General features: G+C 36.0%; 1 protein-coding gene across 1 annotated transcript in view; it reads right to left on the bottom strand.

Moving 5' to 3' along the window:
• ABCA5 (ATP binding cassette subfamily A member 5) overlaps positions 1–19570 on the bottom strand; it is a 66889-nt gene that overhangs the window by 15813 nt on the left and 31506 nt on the right. Inside the window, 11 exon segments of the mRNA XM_028519881.2 lie at positions 1927–2097; positions 4694–4735; positions 4738–4793; positions 4796–4808; positions 7658–7795; positions 8199–8326; positions 10554–10723; positions 13768–13969; positions 17071–17190; positions 18119–18258; positions 18453–18543. Of these exon segments, the coding sequence (XP_028375682.1) occupies positions 1927–2097; positions 4694–4735; positions 4738–4793; positions 4796–4808; positions 7658–7795; positions 8199–8326; positions 10554–10723; positions 13768–13969; positions 17071–17190; positions 18119–18258; positions 18453–18543 (1271 nt within the window).

The raw sequence follows: 19570 nt of genomic DNA, 5'->3' as shown, positions 1-19570 counted from the left end.
TAAAAGGGTCTCTAGTAGTCACTTATTTACACATGAACATGAATGCAAATCATATGCTTCCTTAGTATTTCAAACCATATTTTAGATTATGAATCAAAGCAGTTCCTTGCAAAATTATTTTAAGGCACAGGGACAAGTAAGGCATTTTAAGAAAGAACTGCTTCAGTTTCAAGGAATTATTTTATAATGGTTGTAAGTTATTGCTTTAAAAATTATTTACTGGCTGGCGTAGCTCAGTGGATTGAGCGTGGGCTGGGAACCTAAGTGTCCCAGGTTCGATTCCCAGCCAGGGCACATTCCTGGGTTGCAGGCCAGAACCCCCAGCAACCGCACATTGATGTTTCTCTCTCTCTCTCTCTCTCTCTCTTTTCTCTCTCTCTCTTCCCTTCCTTCCCTCTCTAAAAATAAATAAATAAATCTTTAAAAAATTTTATTTAAATTACACTGATTACAGGTATCATATATTGGGCTGGCCAAAAAGTTTGTCCTGTTTTTAAATAGAAATAAGATACGCATTTTTCATTTTCACCGACTTTATTGAACAATGTATTCACCATTTTGTTCCACTACCTTAGACCATCTCTCACACAACTTTGTAACTGCATCTTCCAAAACATTTTGAGCAAAGAGCTGTTCCAGGTGCTTTTTGTAGTTTTCCAGGGAACTGAAATTTTTCCCTTTAAGAGAATTTTGTAAACACTGAAATAAATGAAAATCCAAAAGTGCAATGTCTGGTGAACACGGTGGGTGAATCAGAGCTTCCCAGGCAAGCTGTAACAGTTTTTGCATGGTCACCAAAAAACACACGGTCTTGTGTTATCCTGATGTAAGATTATGGGTTGTCTATTGACTAGCTCCGGGCGCTTTTCATGGAGTGCTGCTTTTCAGTTGGTCTAATTGGGAGCAGTACTTGTTGGAATTAATTTTGGTTTTCCAGAAGGAGCTCATAATAAAGGACTCCCTTCCAGTCCTACCATATACAACACCACCTTCTTTGGATGAAGACCAGCCGTTGATGTGGTTGGTGGTGGTTCATTTTGCATGCCCCATGATTTTCTGTCCTACATTACTGTAAAGTATCCACTTTTCATCAACTGTCACAATTGTTTTAAAAACAAAACATTTTGGTGAAGTTAAAGTAGAGAATCGCATGCAGAACAGTCAAGAATGGTTTTTTGTTTTTGTTTTTTTTTTTTTTTTTGCTTAACTTATGTAGAACCCGAACATCAAAGTGATTAACACAACTGAGCTGGTGCCAATGATTTTCAGTGCCTGATGTGGATATTTTGAGTGTGTCGGCTATGTCCTGCATGGTACAACACGACCCTGTTCTCAGTTAATGTCTCAATTTGATCCTTATTACTGCTAACTTCAACTGATCTATTTGACCGTGGAGCATCATCCAGTGAGAAATCTCCAGCATGAAACTTTGCAAACCACTTTTGACACGTTTGATCAGTCACAGCACCTTCTCCACACGCTATACAAATTTTTTTGTATTTCAGTTGCGTTTTATGTTTCTTGAAATAATAAAGTATAATATGCCAAAATATTGCTTTTTCATCTTCAATATTAAAATGACTACATAAAAATTCACTAAGTTTCATAATTGTTTTAAATGCATGCTGATATGACAGCTGTCACAATAACAGTCTAAGAAAATTGTTTTGAGTGAAGTTAAAGACAACTAAACACTACTAGAACCATCTTACAGGAAAAGACGAACGAACTTTTTGGCCAACCCAATACAATAATTAAATAGACACTGGTTCTGGCTGGTTGAGTAATTAGAAACTGCTCCCAATTAACTTTTCTAGTCAAAAAGTTAATATCCAAATTACTCAACCAGCCAATTGTCAGGTTTGTAAAGACTCCATTTTTTAAAATAGCATTTATATAGAATGAGTACAACTGATGATAACTTACCACAGAAAGGAATTTTACAGGATAAAAATATAATCCATAATGAAATGCAAATAAACTTCCCAGCATCAAAATAAGAACAGCATAAAATATAGGGATATCAACAATAGCTTGTCCAATCCAATATGCAGATGGCAAAAGACCTGAAAGTTTAAGTTGAGTATAAGCTTTGATCTAAAAATAAATAAAAGGAAAAAAGTGATTATACTTTTAAATATTTTACAAACAAAAACTCTAGCAAATTATTGTAGAACTCTTAATTTTTAGATCAACAACAAAAGTTTATATTCCAGGAATATAGGTAATAAAAGCCCTCCTTATAGCTGAATATAAATTCGATTTAGCATTTATAACTTCGATCATTATTTCTGAGTAATGATTTCAATGAAATTTTCAGAACCAGATTACAGCAGTGCTGCTAAGAAACACAAAACTAAGATAAAACAAAAAGTCACCGGGGTTAGAGCTATACAATAGTGATTCTACATCACAGTAGTCAAAACACGACTGCTTATGGAAACAGATGGAAAGATATGCTCTAAACAACAAAAAGAATCTCACTTTTAAAAAATGTCCTTTCTCAAAAACACTAATAAATGGCCAACTACCCTCTGAGCTTACATGAGGCTTTCAACTTATGTATAAATAATGCATTTAAAAGCTTTTTATATATTCTTGTGTAGTACATAAATGAAAGCTGTTATTGCTACCACAAGTAAATAGCATTTTCATGAATACTAAGAGTAACTTAATTAATGCTAGTTTTTCTTTCTAATGCTCTCATTACTTAATTTGAAATTTTAAAAACCTTTTACAAGTCCATATGCCTAATATTTTTATTCAGTTGATTTCTGTCATCTATTAAAAAATCACCCCTGATAATCAAAAGTTGTAAAATGAAAGAACTAGCCATAGAATGAGGTAAGGGAATCATGGGATATACAGTTAAGATGAAGAGGAGAATGATTTTTAAAAAGGGACAACTTTTATGTTCAATGAATTATAAAAACAAAAAAATAAATTTCAATATAAGGATAAAAACATAACCCAAGTCAAATACAATTATTTTTGATAACTCAGATGAATGTTTTTGTTATTCATACAATGCTGGTGGGAATGTCAAGCAGCAAATCCACTCTGGAAAACAGTTCGACAATTTTTATAAAACTACCAGCAAGCTTTCAGCATTTACACACACAGCACCATACTCTTGGGCATTTATGCCAGAGGCATAAAAACTTATGTTCACACAAAAATCTGTACACAAATGTTCACTGCAGTTTAATTCTTAATAGTCAAAAATTGGAAACAACCCAAACCCACACCATGAAATACTAACCAGCAATAAAACAATGAAGTAATGACACATGCAAATTGGATGGCTCTCCAGAGAATTATGCTGACTGACAACAGCCAATCTCAAAAGAAAACATGATGTTATTCCATTAAATATTTTTGAAACATCAAAATTATAGAAATGGAGAACAAATTAGTGATTTCCAGAGGTCAGGGAGGGGGCAAGGTGGATAGGTGGGCTTGAGAAAGGCATTAGAAGGGACCTTTGTGGGGACAGGACTATTCTGTCTCTTGATGTCAGTACCCTGGTTTTCTATGGACTACAGTTTTGCAAGATGTTTTTATTGGGGAAAAGTGAATAAGGGTACACAGGATCTCATTGTATTATTTTTTACAACCTAATATAAATCTACAATTACCTCAAAATAAAAATTTGAATTAAAACCATTTAAAGTGGAAACAAAAAGAGAAAAATGCAATTGTCCAGTAAGTTTTATCTAAGTAGCAAAGATTATAGGTCATTTTATTTTCTTTATACTTCCCTATATTTTCTAAATTATAGGTGTACAGGTGTAACAGGTTGTAACAAATTGAGTATACTTTTAAAATATCTACTGAGACTCATGTATTACTTTTATATGAGGCTTAACCTCATTATTAATCCACTGTATAAATTAATTTAATAAATTTGTTTCCATTGAACTAAGTAAAGAGACACAATGACCAATTTTTTGTAGAGGAGTAAGAAAGAGACAATCTCAGCAGAGTGGAAGAGTGGAAGACTTTGAACTGTCGAAAGCTGTTAAGATCACCTGCATCTGCTTGGGTGGAGGATATTAAAAAGAGAAAGGAACAGAAAAGAAGGTGAAAGATGCTAAAAACCTCTATACAACTGCAGTTTTTCCTCAGCCCTTGTGATGACAGTCATTTTCCACCTTCTTTTTTATCACTTAACATCAAATTAAGTGCCTTATACAATCAATATATTCCATTAAAGGTTAGAGGGGTGTGTACCAATAAGAACATAAGGTTCGTAGTTCCCAGATCCACTAGTTAAACAAGATGAGTCAACCTGGACCCATTATGTGAATATTCCCATCCTCCATTTACTGACCTAGAAAGTGGGTAACAAAAAACTTACCTCATACTGTTGTAAGGATTAAAGGATATAACTTTTAAAGAAGATGGCAAGAATTTGAGTAATAATTGATACTTATTACTACAAGGTGAGGCAAATGTAGGTTTACAGTTGTTCATATGAAAAATAATATAATAATAACAATACAAGAATAAACTCTGTGTTTCCTGTACTTACAACTACAAACCTACTTTGCCCTACCTGTATTACTATAAGAAATAATAAATGTATTTACACACCATTTGCTTACTCCTGAAATAATAATTATACATAAGTCTTGCATTCATGCAAATATGTTCTTATTAGCAAACTATACCTGTAATTTTCTGTCATTACCTTGTGATTCTCTGCATTTTCCATGGCAAAGTAAGGGTGGCATTGCAAGTAACACTGATTCCAAGTAAAGCTGCTTGAAAGTACAGCTCAATTTTAAAAATATATCTGTAATTTCCTGAAAAAGAACCACACAATAAGAAATGGAACTGAGAATCACTTGATATCATCTTAGGACCTTCTGTTTTCTTTTTTTTCTTCTTGTTAAACTTATTGGGGTCACAATGGTTAACAGGGTCATGTAGGTTTCAAGTATACATGACGGTGATACGTGATCTGTGTACTGCACGATGTGCCCACCACTGATAGCACTTTCTGAAAGACTGTTGGAACCCCTGGACAATACATTAGGGTAACCATCCTAGGCAGAGTCTGTACGAAGAAACGGGTGGCAGAGGTAACCGGCAGTGAGCCATAGTACCAACTTTGCTACGTACTAAATAGCTGTAAGATCCTGAGCAAATCACTGTACTTCCATTTTCTTATATACAACACTGAATATGGCATAGAAATTAAACTTTACCACTTAAAGTAATAATTGCATGAAAAGCTGTTAATATATCCATCAGTGGCCCCATGCAATGAACATGACTATCTCAGAATCATCTTTGGTGCCTTCATTAGTTTTCCTAGACTATAGGCGAGCTGGAGTCTTGGGGCCCTACTTCTCTCCAAACGGCCCCAGACCAGGAGCTGCTTCTCCCAAGCAGGGGGACTATAGCTGCCACAGGCCCCAAAGGTCCCTAGCTGTCCCAGGGGTGGTGCAGACAGCAACCTTTTCCAAACAACCTTGTAAACAGCTGGTGCCCAAATGCAAACAACTAAGAACCAAGAGCACTTTGTTACCTCCCATCCTCAACAAGGCCATTTCCTTGCCCTCGTTCTGTAAGATATGCCCATGGGACAGGGAAAATACTCTGCGCTAGAATGGAATCGTTTGACTGTCTAGTAGACACTGTGGCCCTGGCACACCCCTTCACAGGACTACGAGGAAACAGTGCATCTTGTTGACCCTGGCCTTCTGAGTTTTTAGCAATAGAGCCAATTCCTCAATTCATGCCATGTGACATTACAGAATTTTTTCCCCAAACTCTGGTACATTACAGTGGAGAGAACCAACAAATATGTAAGATAATTACATATCTTAGTACAAGAAGTGAAGATTAATGAGACTACAATTGGATTCAACCACACAGAATCTGATGAATTATGAAAAAGTGTGGACCATATAAGACTACGTCAATGAACAGTGAGCTTTAAAATATCTCATTTCCCTTCAGTTTTTAAAAATAGTATGGCTATATGTCAGTGTTTGATGGAAAATGAAAATTGCAAGATCTATTGTAAAAGTTATGGATACAGACAAATGAAGTAACATCATAAAAACAGGTATGAGAATCATAGATTTTGAATTGTGATTACTCTGGAGCTGGAGAAATGAGATCAAGTAAAAGTACACTGGAGATTTCAAATGTATCTTTGAAATTTAAAACTTTTTCCAAGTATAACAAGGTATTAACATTTGAAACATTTGGGTAATAGACAATGGTGATTTTCTGTAGGCTTGAAATATTTCACAATAAAAAAATAAGAAGGGATAACTTCTACAACTTTGATGATTTCAGTATCACCTACGCACTGGTGACTCATAAATATTTATTTCCTACCCAGAAATCTCCCCAGATTGATATAGCCAAATGCCCATTAAATGTCCAGCAGGCACAGATGCCAGAACAACTCAGTAGATTCAGTATCTGAAATCAGTATCTCTGTTCTCTCAAAACAAAACAAAAATCTCTCTTCTGCCTATATTCTCAAAATCAGTAAATGATACTACCATGCACCATATTACCCAAAACTATAAAAATTATAGGCTTCTTTCTTCTTTTCACCTCACAAATTCAACAGTGATGAAGTATGCCATATATTTCTTCAACATCTTTTTGCCCCGTCATTATGATTCTGCCCCTGAATTAACTCTCACACTCACCATCACCTCTCATTTAAGCTATTTAGTAAAAGAATCTTTGATTTGATTTCCTTAACTTTCTTCCAGCACAATTCTCCTCACAGAAATCCCTCACTACCCTGGTGCCAAGGAACTTTTTAAAATGTAAATTTAATGTTATTTTGTCCCCATATCTATATATAGCTGTAACAAAAGAATACTAAATTAATCTTTGGTGTGACTTCCATTTAAAGACGGCAAAAGATTACTAAAAAAGTTTTGGGTGTAGATCACATGGGCATAAGACAGAAAGTAGATTACTGGCCAGCTGGTGGTGGAGGTGGGAGAAACCAGGAGTGATTTACTAACAGATACAGGGATTCTGGGGGAATGATGAAATATAAAACTGATTATGCAATGGGTACAGAACTCTTCAAATGTAATAAAAACCACTGAGCCGTACACTTTAAATGGGTGAATTAGATGGTATAAGATGTACATACATGTCAATAAACTGTTAAAGACAGTATGGCAATAGAGAATAAAACACGCTATTACAGAAAGATATTTGCCCATTTATTTTTCAATATACAAAAACACAAGCGATAAGAACTAAGAGAAAATGTTGGGTATTTTTCTGGAGATGGGTTAATTTTCATATTTGTGACCAACAGTACCACCTAGAAGAATTGTCTGGGTGACTTCTCAAGTTTCTTTCAATATCCAGTTTCCAGATTTTAGTCCAACAATATTCATTTTTAAATCACATTAACTTTTCTCTGATTAATATAAAAAATACTTACACTTATAAATATATCAGCACCAACACAGAACACCTCCTTGATCCTGAAGCAAATGAATACTGAGGACTCCTAAACCCAGATGTAACCTATCCCCAACTCACGTTTCAAGAAGACTAGGAGATGTCAAAAGATGAGCTTCTTCACATTTTGTTACTATCGTTTATTTGGCTCTTAATACTTATTTTATACACACAAACACACTTTAAGTTTGCTTACTTGAATGAATGGGGTGTTCCAGACCTGGATGCTTTCAGTCACATTCAAATGATAAAGGTAGTAGTTGCTAATGATATTCATCAGCACAGGCAAAGAGTAAACCATAGTGCTGTTGAAAACAGCTGTAAAGACATACTCCTACAATTTAAAAAAGAGAGACTTATTACATACCATATATAAACAGATACACTGTTGCTAGGTACCAAGGTTTTCTCATTCACTAGGCTAATTCCCATTATCCACACTGACAGCTAGGCAGCAAATCGTAGAAATAATACTCAATGATAAAGATACCCTGGTTTGGAATCTATACATATTTTTAGTCTTTTAAATAAAAATATAACATAAAATTAAATCCCTTTAAGCTTTACTTATTGGTAATCCATCAGGGCATCAAATATATTATAAATATTACTATTTCCAGAAGTTAATCCTAATTTGCAACTAATGGGGCCAAATCAGCAAATGATTAATTTTAGAGGAAATATCATAATCTTTTATAACTTTCAAATGGGTACTCACTCGTGTACACTGCTCTTACCTTGTCTGAGGGCAGCACATTCAAAGCTGCGCTATGGGGAGCGGCGGATACATAGTCACTGCCATTAAACATCGTCACCACTATGTTCTGCTTTGTGAAGAAGCTAATGAGGTCACCGATATCTGAGTCTGGCATTAGAAAATAAGCAAAGAGTAAAGGATCAGTTCAAATGAGAAACATACACAGGCTTTTAATAATTTTGGAAAGGCTCTCCCTCCTTTACAAAATACTTTATCTTCGTAAACCAAGACACAGTTAAGAACACAAGCTCTGGAGCCAGTCAGCCCGGATTCAAATCCAATCAATACGTACATGGACCGTAGAACAGAACCTGAGAGAGTAACTGTGAAAATTTTAGCAGCTGCTGCTGCTACCGCTGCGGCTACAACTACTACTCACATTGAAATTCTATTTGTCATACCTGAAATTAGGTTACAGTTACAGTAAAAATCTGGCAATTTGATATAACAAGATAACCTGCAGGCTCAAAAAGGTAGAAGTCATGGTATGAAATTAGGTAACATCACTCCTTAGGGGATTTTCATGTGCTCTGAACAGACAAGTTTTATAAATATTAACTGCCTTAATTGCCTTAAAATATTAAAACACACAATTATCAAGTCTCCATCTATATTCTTTAAATTGCCCAGAGCCAAGGAAAAAACTCTGAATCTTGTCTAAGGTTTAAATTCATACCAGCATGCCTGATGAATGAAAAATTTCACTCATCACAAAAGCCAGGACTCAAGGAAAGACAAATGTGACTTTGAGAAAAATTGAAACCAACCAAAGGAAAACACTATCAGTGACTAAGTAGTATGGCAGGGTGGACCATACTACTGTGGCCTTGGTGACATTACATTTATTCCTAACCTCGTGTCTTAATTGATCGCTCACCCCCAGTTTGCCTGAGTGGCTCTGTACTCTTGAGAAGAGAGCTGTATTATAACTAAGGGAACTGTGTATACACAGGAGCCAATGATGCTTTAAGAAAACAGGGCTTTTTCTAGGACCAACAATAAGGCCGAAAAAAATATGGGATACATATGTAAGCAACTCCTGAAATACTAAAATATAACTGAAGGGTCAAAACTGAAAATACTAGAACTTCTGCGGATCACTTCAGAGTGAACTCAAAGCAGAATGATTGGAGGTACATGCACAATTCCCCAAACACACAAAAATGTCACAGGATCAGAGTATAAGGCTCCATGCAGTACCACATTTTAGTCACATGAAATGTGCATTAAAACTCAAAACAAGAATTATAATAAAATTAAAAAATTACGAAACATAACATTTTCTATCAAAAGTAGTTTTCTATTACTGAATACACTTTTCCTCCAAAAGAATAAAAGTTTTACAATAAACTGAGAGCCATATTTTAAGATTAAATGATTTTAAGAGTAATTTATAATCATCTCCAACTATGATTATTTGAACACTAGGCAAAGCTCTTCAGTTAACAATGAATTGAAAGGAAAGATACTAAAATAAAAGTGAAGTGCTGGGGAGATGTTAAACCCTAAAGAGTTTTGGAGTATAGAAAGGGTTGTATGAAATACAACTTTTAACATATTTCAGCAAGGTAAGCTAATGAAGAGGCTACTGTTTTGCTGCAAGTTTGCCAGTTAGCTAATCTAGACTTGTTCTTCAAGCCCCTGGGACTACTGTACAAACTATCTTTGCAGATGGGAGATGTTGAAGGAACTACTGATCATGTAGGAATAAAAGTCTGCATTTGGTTTTATTATTTTGACAAGCAGAATCCTATGCCAGTTGTTTTTTTAATTTGTTCTGCTTGTTGCTCAGGCCATGTGTTTTTAAATTATTCTTCATATGTGACAGTTACATAATAAGAATAATCCAAATAGCCACTGCAAATGTAATGTATTTAATTATAAATATTTACACCTAAGGCACTTATTCTTACTTCTGATTTTCCAGATAGCCCTTGAAAATTTTGGCTATACTGCAATAAATATTACATGCAGTAATTCTAAAGTGAGTGTTTCCAACTTTTGAAATTTATTTTGCTCATCACAAACTTTGAGTGAAACATGCTACTCCAGCATGTTTCAGAATAATGCTGCTACTATTAAAAAAGGAAACTCTATGATTATAAGCAATATAAATTAGAATATTTTTTAAAACTGTCATCTATACTTTAACCAAAATTTCATTTCTGTAATATATAGCTCAGCCACAATAAAGACTCTTATTAAATTTAGATTTGTGCAGACACAACATGCCTTTAACTTACATACATTCCTAAAATCCGTACCTTGGCCCCGTCTTCCCCCTCACCCCTACACCCCAACCAACACACATTCACAGACCTTCACACACTCTCACCAGTAGAATTTTGAAGAAGCAGACTGGTTTTGTATTTATGAGGTTTATCTCCAGGTTTTAGGAAATATAAGTCCGGAACAAGTTTAATGGGAACCACGGCATTTTTAAAAGAGCGATGCACCAAAAACATAAAAATCTGAACTGCAAAAAAAGTTAAAAGCAGAAGCAACCTGAAAGGAAAAAAGATAACACAACTCAAGGCACATTAACATGTAAATCTGTTTTTAAAATGTTCCTTTCCATGACAGTTAAGAGGTACTTATTTTTTTTTTTTAAAGTTAAAGGGAAAAACTTGTAAAACATAGCTCTTTTCAGTAGAATTTCTACTCTCCAAAACGATCTCATGACAATATTCAATAGAAATTCAGTATTTAATGACAAAATTAAAGGTTATAAAAGCATATTTTAGATCAAAGTTACTCTGAAATTTTATACGGTTTATAAATACGCAGTTACAGCTTTTAAAGAACCAGACATTATGTCAAATTTTCATCTCTATTCTCTTATAGAAACTATTTCCTGCTCTCTCTCTATTCTTAATTACTGTCCTTTTTTTTTATTTTAATTGTTATTCAAGTACAGTTTTCTGCCTTTTACTCCCATTCCAGCCCACCGCCCCCAGCCCTCCCCACCTCCCTCCCATTTCCACCCCCACCTTAGTTTTTGTCCATGTGTCCTTTATACTTGTTCTTGTCAACCCTTCCCTTTTTCCCCTGAAATTCCTTCCCTTCTCCCCTCTGGTCACTGTCCAAAAACACTGAAATAGAGAACAGGCTGATAATTACTGTCCTTGCATTTTAGAAAATGTGTGATATAAAAATATTTCAGATATAAGAAAATAAAAATACAGTGAAACTTTGAATAATTGATAACTTTGAAATTTTATCCTAACTGCAAAACAACATGTGCTAGAGTCAGTTATAAGGATCATTACTGGCAGCTGACCCACTACATAATTCTGTTACCCATTCAAAATGCCCTTCTGTCTGGAAGGCAGTCACCTTTCTATCTCATTGGGGGAAATAGCTCCACACTGTATGTGATGTGTGTCCCAGGTAGGCAGAGAGAGCTTGGATTATCACGCTTAAATATTCTGTCATTCTCAGAAACCCTACAATTTTTTAAAAAATCTTTCTTACCTTGTTGTAAATATACCTACATCAGCATTTCCAAAAGCATATTGCATGAAACTCCAGTTCCATAATAATAGGTGTTTTAAGTTTAAAAAATTCATGATTAAAAAACGTTTGAATGATAGGATTTGGATTTGGGGCTGGTGAGTCTCTAGGGAGATGCTGGGGGTTCTGAGGAAGGAGCAGGGCAGGCCCCTGCGGGCCTCACTGCTGTCCAGAGGAGGGGCTGGGTCTCGCTCCCCAGCAACTTTCTTTCAGATATTTGTGATTCTACAGAGTGAATTTTTTTAAAGGTTTTTTTAAATTTATTTATTTTTAGAGAGGGAAGGGAGGGAGATAGAGAGGGAGAGAGAGAAATATCAATGTGGGGTTGCTGGGGGTCACGGCCTGCAACCCAGGCATGTACCCTGACTGGGAATCGAACCTGTGACACTCAGTAAATTTTTGAGAGCATTAGTGATGGTGAAATGTGAGTCTGTAGGCAAAAAGATTTCAGGTAGGACCAAGGGGGGGTTTCCCAGGAACAGTCACAATGTATCTGCTGCTTTGGGAGGGGGTGTCATACCAGAAAGAACAAGGAAATATGTGGGCAAGTTTGCTTTTTGTATCCTATTTTAATGACAATAGAAAGATGTATTGTAGCTCTGGGCTTCAAGTGTCCTGTGTTTGTAACCATCTTTTTTGCTTTATTTTAATATTATTTTTCCTAAAGACACTGATTTTCCTGCATCTTTCAAAACAAAACAAAACACAACACACAAAAAAGACAAATTTGGAAACTGCAGGTTAAATAAAGTTGATGTAATTTCGTTACCATACAACCTCTCCTGTGTTTTATTATGCTAATGAACAATTCTTTAAGAAAGGAAATATAAAATAATCTCCTAAAGGTATAAATGGTCAAATGCATATTTGACTACAGAACAAGTTTTTGCTATGAACTGAATGAGTCACCCTTCCCCCCAATTCATACATTGGGGCCCTAACCTCTAATGTGATAGTATTTGGAAATGAGGCCCTTGGGAAATACTCAGGGTTAAATGAGGTCGTGAAGGTGGGGACCCCGTGAAGGGACACAGGAGGGCTTGCTCTGTGCCGTCTCCCTCTCCGCAGGTGCGCAGAGCTCACGTGGGCTCCACAGCAAGGTGGTGGTCCGCGTGCAAGCCAGGAAGCGGGAATCCTCACCGCACATGGACCATGCTGGGGCCCTGACCTGACCTCCAGCCTCTAGAACTCCGAGATGATAAATTTCTGTTGTTCAAGCCACTCAGTCTATATTATTTTATTATGGCAGCCCAAGCTAAGTAAGATACTTCTACTGTTTTTCAGGAAATATGAGGGTAATGTTCAAATAAACTGAAACATATATATTCTTTCAGTAATGCTGACAGAGGAATATATCAGATATTTATTTGATAATAAATTTGGACCAAAAAAGTAAGTGAATTCAGCATATTTCAAACATATAACAAAGCTCTTGATTCTTGATTGAGTTTTATTTCTACTGCTATTTTGAATCTAACAAGATAGGTGTATGGTATGTTAAAGTACTTAATAGCATTTCCAAACAATTCAATTGCCTAGCACCCCAGCACCGTATGGGACCCTCACAGAGAACAGGGAAGGTAAGTGAAAAGGACGTCATTTAGATCCCTGCTCTCGCAGCTGCAGAGCCTCCTTCGTATTTCAGTGTCTTCATCTAATGAATGGCGGGCGGTAAAACTTATTCATCCTGCTGTTTACTAATATGTATTAGTAACAGATGCAAAATAATTATGAAAACAGAATAAAATTTAAAAACAGTGACAGTAATTCAAAAATTTTACACAATTAGAGAATATTATGTCACTCTATTATTTTATAAATAAGACAAAAACTGCTAGTTTAAAAAAGGGTAAGGTTCTAACAGTGTTTGATGAAATTACCATAGTATATTTTTCTCTCTGACACATGAAGTTATAGTTTTAATCTTTCAAAACCACAGAGATTACTTACATATGTCTACATTTTACAAATTAAAATGGTAAACACATTTGTATCCTTAAAAAAACAATGTATCAGGTAAAAAGTGACATACTTACACTGATCTCACGGATTTGCTTTCGCGTTTCAAGGTAAGGAAATGAAACTTGGCTACCGTGTGCACCTGCTGTCTCCAAAGGCTCACGGTGCTCACTAGAGACGCCCGGGTCTCGGAAAGAATGAGTAAGCTCTGCTCCATCGCATCAAAGGATTTTGAATCCACTTCTTCCTCAAGTGGCTGCTGAGTAAATACACTGTAATCTATTTGCCAAGACAAAATAAAAAGGTAGAAAATTATGATACATTCCTTAGAAAGATGAAAATCTTTCTGAAGCACATGGGGGGATCAATGGTGATGGAAGGAGATTTGACCTGGGGTAGTGAACATGCAATACAGATGATGTATTATAGAGTTGTATACCTGAAACCTGTATAATTTTATTAAGCAAAGTCATCCCAATAAATTCAATATAAAAAATAAGTAAATAAATAAAGAAGCACACATATGGCAGTGATGTAGGGCAAACGGAACCCTCATATACTTTGGCAATACTATTAAAACTGAACAGACGCACAGCTTACAACCCAAGAAATGCTATTAGGTATAAACCCAACTGAAATATGTACATATGTTCACCAAAACACACATAGAAGAATATCCTTCGGGAGCACCATATCTAGAATAGTCATAAAGTGGGAAGAATTCAAAAGGCTATCAACAGGTGATAAATAAGTAAGTTGTGAAATACTCCTGTAATAAAATAGTATACAACAAGGAAAGTAAACAAACTACTATTCAAGTACGGTAGTATGAATCTTATAGTAGTATGAATAACATTAAGTAAAAGAAGTCAAACACAGCCCTGGCTGGTGTGGCTCAGTGGATTGAGTGCTGGCCTGAGAATCAAAGGGTCACCAGTTTGATTCCCAGTCAGGACACATGCCTGGGTTGCAGGCCAGGTCCCCAGTAGGGCGTGCACAAGAGGCAACCACATAATGATGTTTCTCTCCCTCCTTTTTTCTCTCTTTTCCTCTCTCTAAAAATAAATAAATAAAATATTAAGAATAAAAAAAGAAGTCAAATACAAAAGAGACCTGCTATGAGTGATTCCATTAGGCCAAAAACAGACAAAACTAATCAAGGAGGAACAGAAATCACAGTGTTATTTTTATAACAGTGACTTAACTTCAAACAGATTTAAAAAATAATAATTAAGATGGAAACTGGCTTCAGTATGAGCCACAAAGACTTTTTAGACTTATGCTAAATGTTAAACATGAATAAACATTAAAATTTTAAAGAGTGGAATGAGATAATGCATAAGATAACATTTATGCACAACCTGGCTGTTCTGGCATCCTACCAAATCAACAGTTTAGATGGATGACTTTATAAGATGAACAGTCTAATCCCTCTCTTCCCTGATTCAGCAAACTAATCAAATTAAAAGCAGGTGCTCAATACTGAACAACACAATCATGGTGTTCAGTAAGCACCAACTCACCTTCCATGAATTTGATATATACTAACACTTAAAAGTAAAACACTTAAAATTGGCCAAACTAAAGGCAAGCTGATGTTAGAAGGAAATTTATTTTTTACGGCGGACTTAATGGTACTATGGAAAAAAATCCAGCAATAGCTAAACAGAGTACACCCTTCTTAGCTTTATTCCCACTACTCAAACACTTCTACAAACTACTTCATATACCTCAAAATCCATAGGTACAAGCACTACATGCACAGGCATCTTCCCCGTCTAATTCTCTCCCACTCTCCGAGTTACTGCAAACATATTCACTGATAATGCATGCTACATCCTGACTTCTAACCTCCTCTCTTTCCTCTACCCCCATACCTTTATCTCCACTCCATTTCATCAAACTGGATGCATACTCAAATTTAAGATCTTGTTCTCTCTCCAACTGCATAAGATCCAAAATTTTTATGTGAAATTTCCCTCCGACTATGATCTGATATGATGTCCTCATCATAAACTTGACTTTTCTACTGTCTCCACATTGGAGGGAAGCACCCATTTCCTTTTCTCCCTGACCTTCCACTGCACCATCCTGCCACTTCAGTCATTACACGTCTCAACTCACAATCTCACCTTACACTCCACAGATTCAGCTTTGATCTTGACTGCACTGAAATGGCTCTTGTCAAGGTTACCACTGGCTTCCACACTGCCACATGCCTCAGTGTCTTCTATTTTACCAAAAACATCTCTTGTGTTCTCATCTTACTCTTCACAGCAGTCAACACAAAATTGCTCACTCTCTCTTTCCTAAAATGCCATTTTGTCTCAGCTTTTAACATCTTTTTCGGCTCCTCCTCAGTTAGCCCCTTTTGGCCCTTCATTGCTCTACTTCAGGGCTTGGCCCTCTATTTTTATCTACACTCTGCACCTAAGTGATTCCAGTCAATCCCGTGGCACCATTTATATATGAGTAACTCCAGAATTAATATTTTTCACTTAGCTCCAAGTATGTGAACCCAACTGCCCACTATACCACTTGTATGTCTAATAAGCATCTGAAACAATAAAGCCAAAATACAGGCCTAAATTCCCTCTTTCCACAAACCTGCTTCTTCCCCATTCTTAGGAAATGGCAATTCCATTCCCAGTTCTCAAGCCGAAAGCTAGAAATCATTCTTGATTCTTCCCTTTCCCCAGTTCCTAACACTTAATCCATCAGCAGTCATCACCAGTATCACTGCTATAACCCAAATCTGTTCACATTTCTCTATTTTCACTACCATCCTAGTTGAAGCTAATTTTTCTGACTGGTCTTCCCGCTTCCACGCTTCCTTTACAACCCACTCATCATTCAACAACCATCATTTACTCCTTTGCTTTGAAGTTCTCTGATAGCCTCACACAGCACAAGGAAAACAACCCAAATTCTTTTCCAGATGTTCAAGGATGATCGGGGCCCTTGCAGACCCCTCCGGCCTTCTTGGCTCACTCAACTCCTGCCCTGGTGCCCTTGTCAGTCACCAAAGACATTCAGCTCATTCCTCAATTAACACCTTTGCAGTAGCAGTTCCCTTTATCTGGAAAGCTCTGCAACAAAATCCTCACCTGGACTTTTCTTGCCTTCCAGGTCTCAGTTTGAGTTTCATCTCAGCAGAGTCCTCCTTGAAAACACAATCTAAAGTTATCTCCCTACCAAGACCACCCTATTATTTCCTTCATAACTCCTATCGCTATTAATAAATATCTCAATTACTTATTTACCTGTTGATTTCAGCCCTTTCTTTCCTAAAACATAAATTTCACATGTTTATAACTACTTGTCTTACTTGCCATCTGTCTGGTGCACTGCCTAAAACATTTTGTTACTTTTGTTTTTACCTGCTTGGTCAATTTCTGCTTCAACTTCTAGCTTTAAGAATACATCTTCCAAAGTTGTCATGGAAACACCATAAGAAATAACACCCAAACTTGAATGTGTGTCTAGAGCAGAAAATAAACCTAGAAGAGAATATGACAGAATGTCATGTAGTTAGGCATACTATCATGAATTATTCTAAAAATGTTCTTTAAAAATAGGATATGTCTGAATTTACTCCACTGGCACAGTGGTTCTCAAACTTTTTGGCCTTGGGGCCCTTTTAACATTCTTTTTAATTGGTAAAAACTCCAAGGAATGTTTGTTTATAGAAATATATCTGTTAGATATTTATCATATTATGAGTTAAAGGAAATATTTTACAGACAGAGTGATAGGCAGGGTATGTTAGGTTGGCATAGGTACTTCCTCCTGGTTAATGATTTTGTTTTAATTCTTGAAAGAAACCAATTAACACAAAAGCTTCTATCTGATTACGAGATAAATGCTATGGAAATTCTGCACATATATGCACATTACTAATATCCTTTTGGTTCTTAAGAGATCCCTAAACAGATACAGGAAACTGAATTTGAATTCCTTCCTCACTATAAAGTGGAAAACTAGGGCCACATTTAAAATAATTCAGTGGTTTACCATACAATCATGGATTTTATCTGAAACCAAGAAAATGGAAAAGCACTTGAGGACATACACAACTATATGTGTGTATGTATATATGTGTATATACAAATATATGTGTGTGTGAATATATGTACATGTATACATACAAGTACATGGAGCAATTTCTTTCCTGACAACAAAGCAAACACAGTTATTTACTTAAGTTAACAGACTAGTTACAGTTTCCTGCATGCTCTTTGTGAAAAAAGAAACATGTTAGCTAGTAGTATTTCTGACTTTCTAAAGCAAATAAGGCAGAAATGGATTATTAACTCTGGCCACCTGGGAGCATGTGAATATTACACAGAAGAGTAAACAAGGTAGAGCAAGAATATCTATTCCCAGTGCAAGATCCTGGTTTAACAACCCAGAAATTGAAAGTAATACCTGAAAATTTGTCCATGTCCTTTAAAGGCAAGCTATACACAAGCTGTTGGTCGTTCTGCTGCAGTAAAGTAGCTCCAGGTATATGTTGTTTAACAAGAGAAGACAGAGATTCTGTGGCACAGTATCTGTCTATGTACATGCTAGAAAAAAACAAAAACCATAATTTTTTATGATTACTCAGTAAATAACCAAAAGTAATCTCTGAATGCTTTCAATTAAAGTGAGTGCCATAAAAAAAAAAAAGGGCCAAAGCACATTATGGCAAGCCCTAAATATAATATCAATAGATCAAGAATATAATATAGAATAGAGCTAATAAAGAATGAATAGATACCTCAGGCGGTAGCCAATCCCCCATTTACTTTTGAGAAACAGTGAGGAACCAACACATTTCAACATTCCTTGTGATATGACAGCTTTCCTATCTGCAAACAGAGATTTGCGTTTTTCAATTTTTAAGTTAGTAAAAGCATTAACAATTGGCATTCATATTTTATGGGTTATCACATGAGAACCAATGTATTGGCTGGCTAGATTATCACAACTTTATGAGGAAGACACTAGGTTAGCATCACCTGTTCTTCAGATGAGTCCATTGAGGTGATGAGAAAACACACAATGTGTCCACGTTTCACATATTAAATGACAAGGCCATGAAGTATACCCAGGCTGTCTAACACTACCGTCTACTTTCCTAAAACTCTTCCAAATATGTGTCTCTTCCTAAGACTTACTAATGCAAGCACTTTCATGATTTCCTTTGTAACCAGAGGGAAAAACAATAACAAAAAGGCAACAAAAATAAAATATTAGTTTTTTTTTAAAAACAGAAATACTACTGGAAAAACGAATGGCACACCAAAGTTTTCTGTCTATATATTATAAACAGAAAGATGTTGCTCTAGAATTTCAAACTCCTGGATCTTGTCACAGTTATTAAAATCATGTGTTGGATTTTTTTTGTTATACATGTGTTTGTGTTGAGAATTGTGCAGAAAACAGTTAACACAGCAGACCTGAGACTATTATTATTAGAGAGCCCTGCTTACAATGTTGGTTCTTAACTCGTGTCTGGAAACCTGGATTTTAGGAGTGTTCCCACCATTCCTAAAACAGTTAGAGGTGGCTCACTGTACTTAAACTTCACAAGCAATGTAGAGTATACTTAGCACCTGCTTTTGTTCCGGGAGTCGTAATTTGGGTATATACTAGGCAGAGGGTGCCTACACAACCATGCCCAACAAAAACCTTAGGCCCTGAGTGTTAATGAGCTTCCCTAGTAGACATTCCACACACATTCTTAACAATGCATTGCTAGACAAATGAAGCATATCCTATGTGACTCCGCTAGGAGAGGATTCTTGGAAGTTTGTGTCTAGTTTCCTCCGGACTTTGTCCTGTGTGCCTTTTCAACGTGCTGACTTTGCTTTGTACCTTTTAGTCTCCCTGTAA

This window comes from Phyllostomus discolor, chromosome 8 (genome assembly GCF_004126475.2).
Source record: "Phyllostomus discolor isolate MPI-MPIP mPhyDis1 chromosome 8, mPhyDis1.pri.v3, whole genome shotgun sequence".
Lineage (NCBI taxonomy): Eukaryota > Metazoa > Chordata > Mammalia > Chiroptera > Phyllostomidae > Phyllostomus > Phyllostomus discolor.
The sequence above is the reverse complement of the archived record's forward strand: the minus strand, read 5'-3'. Positions and strand labels throughout refer to the sequence as shown.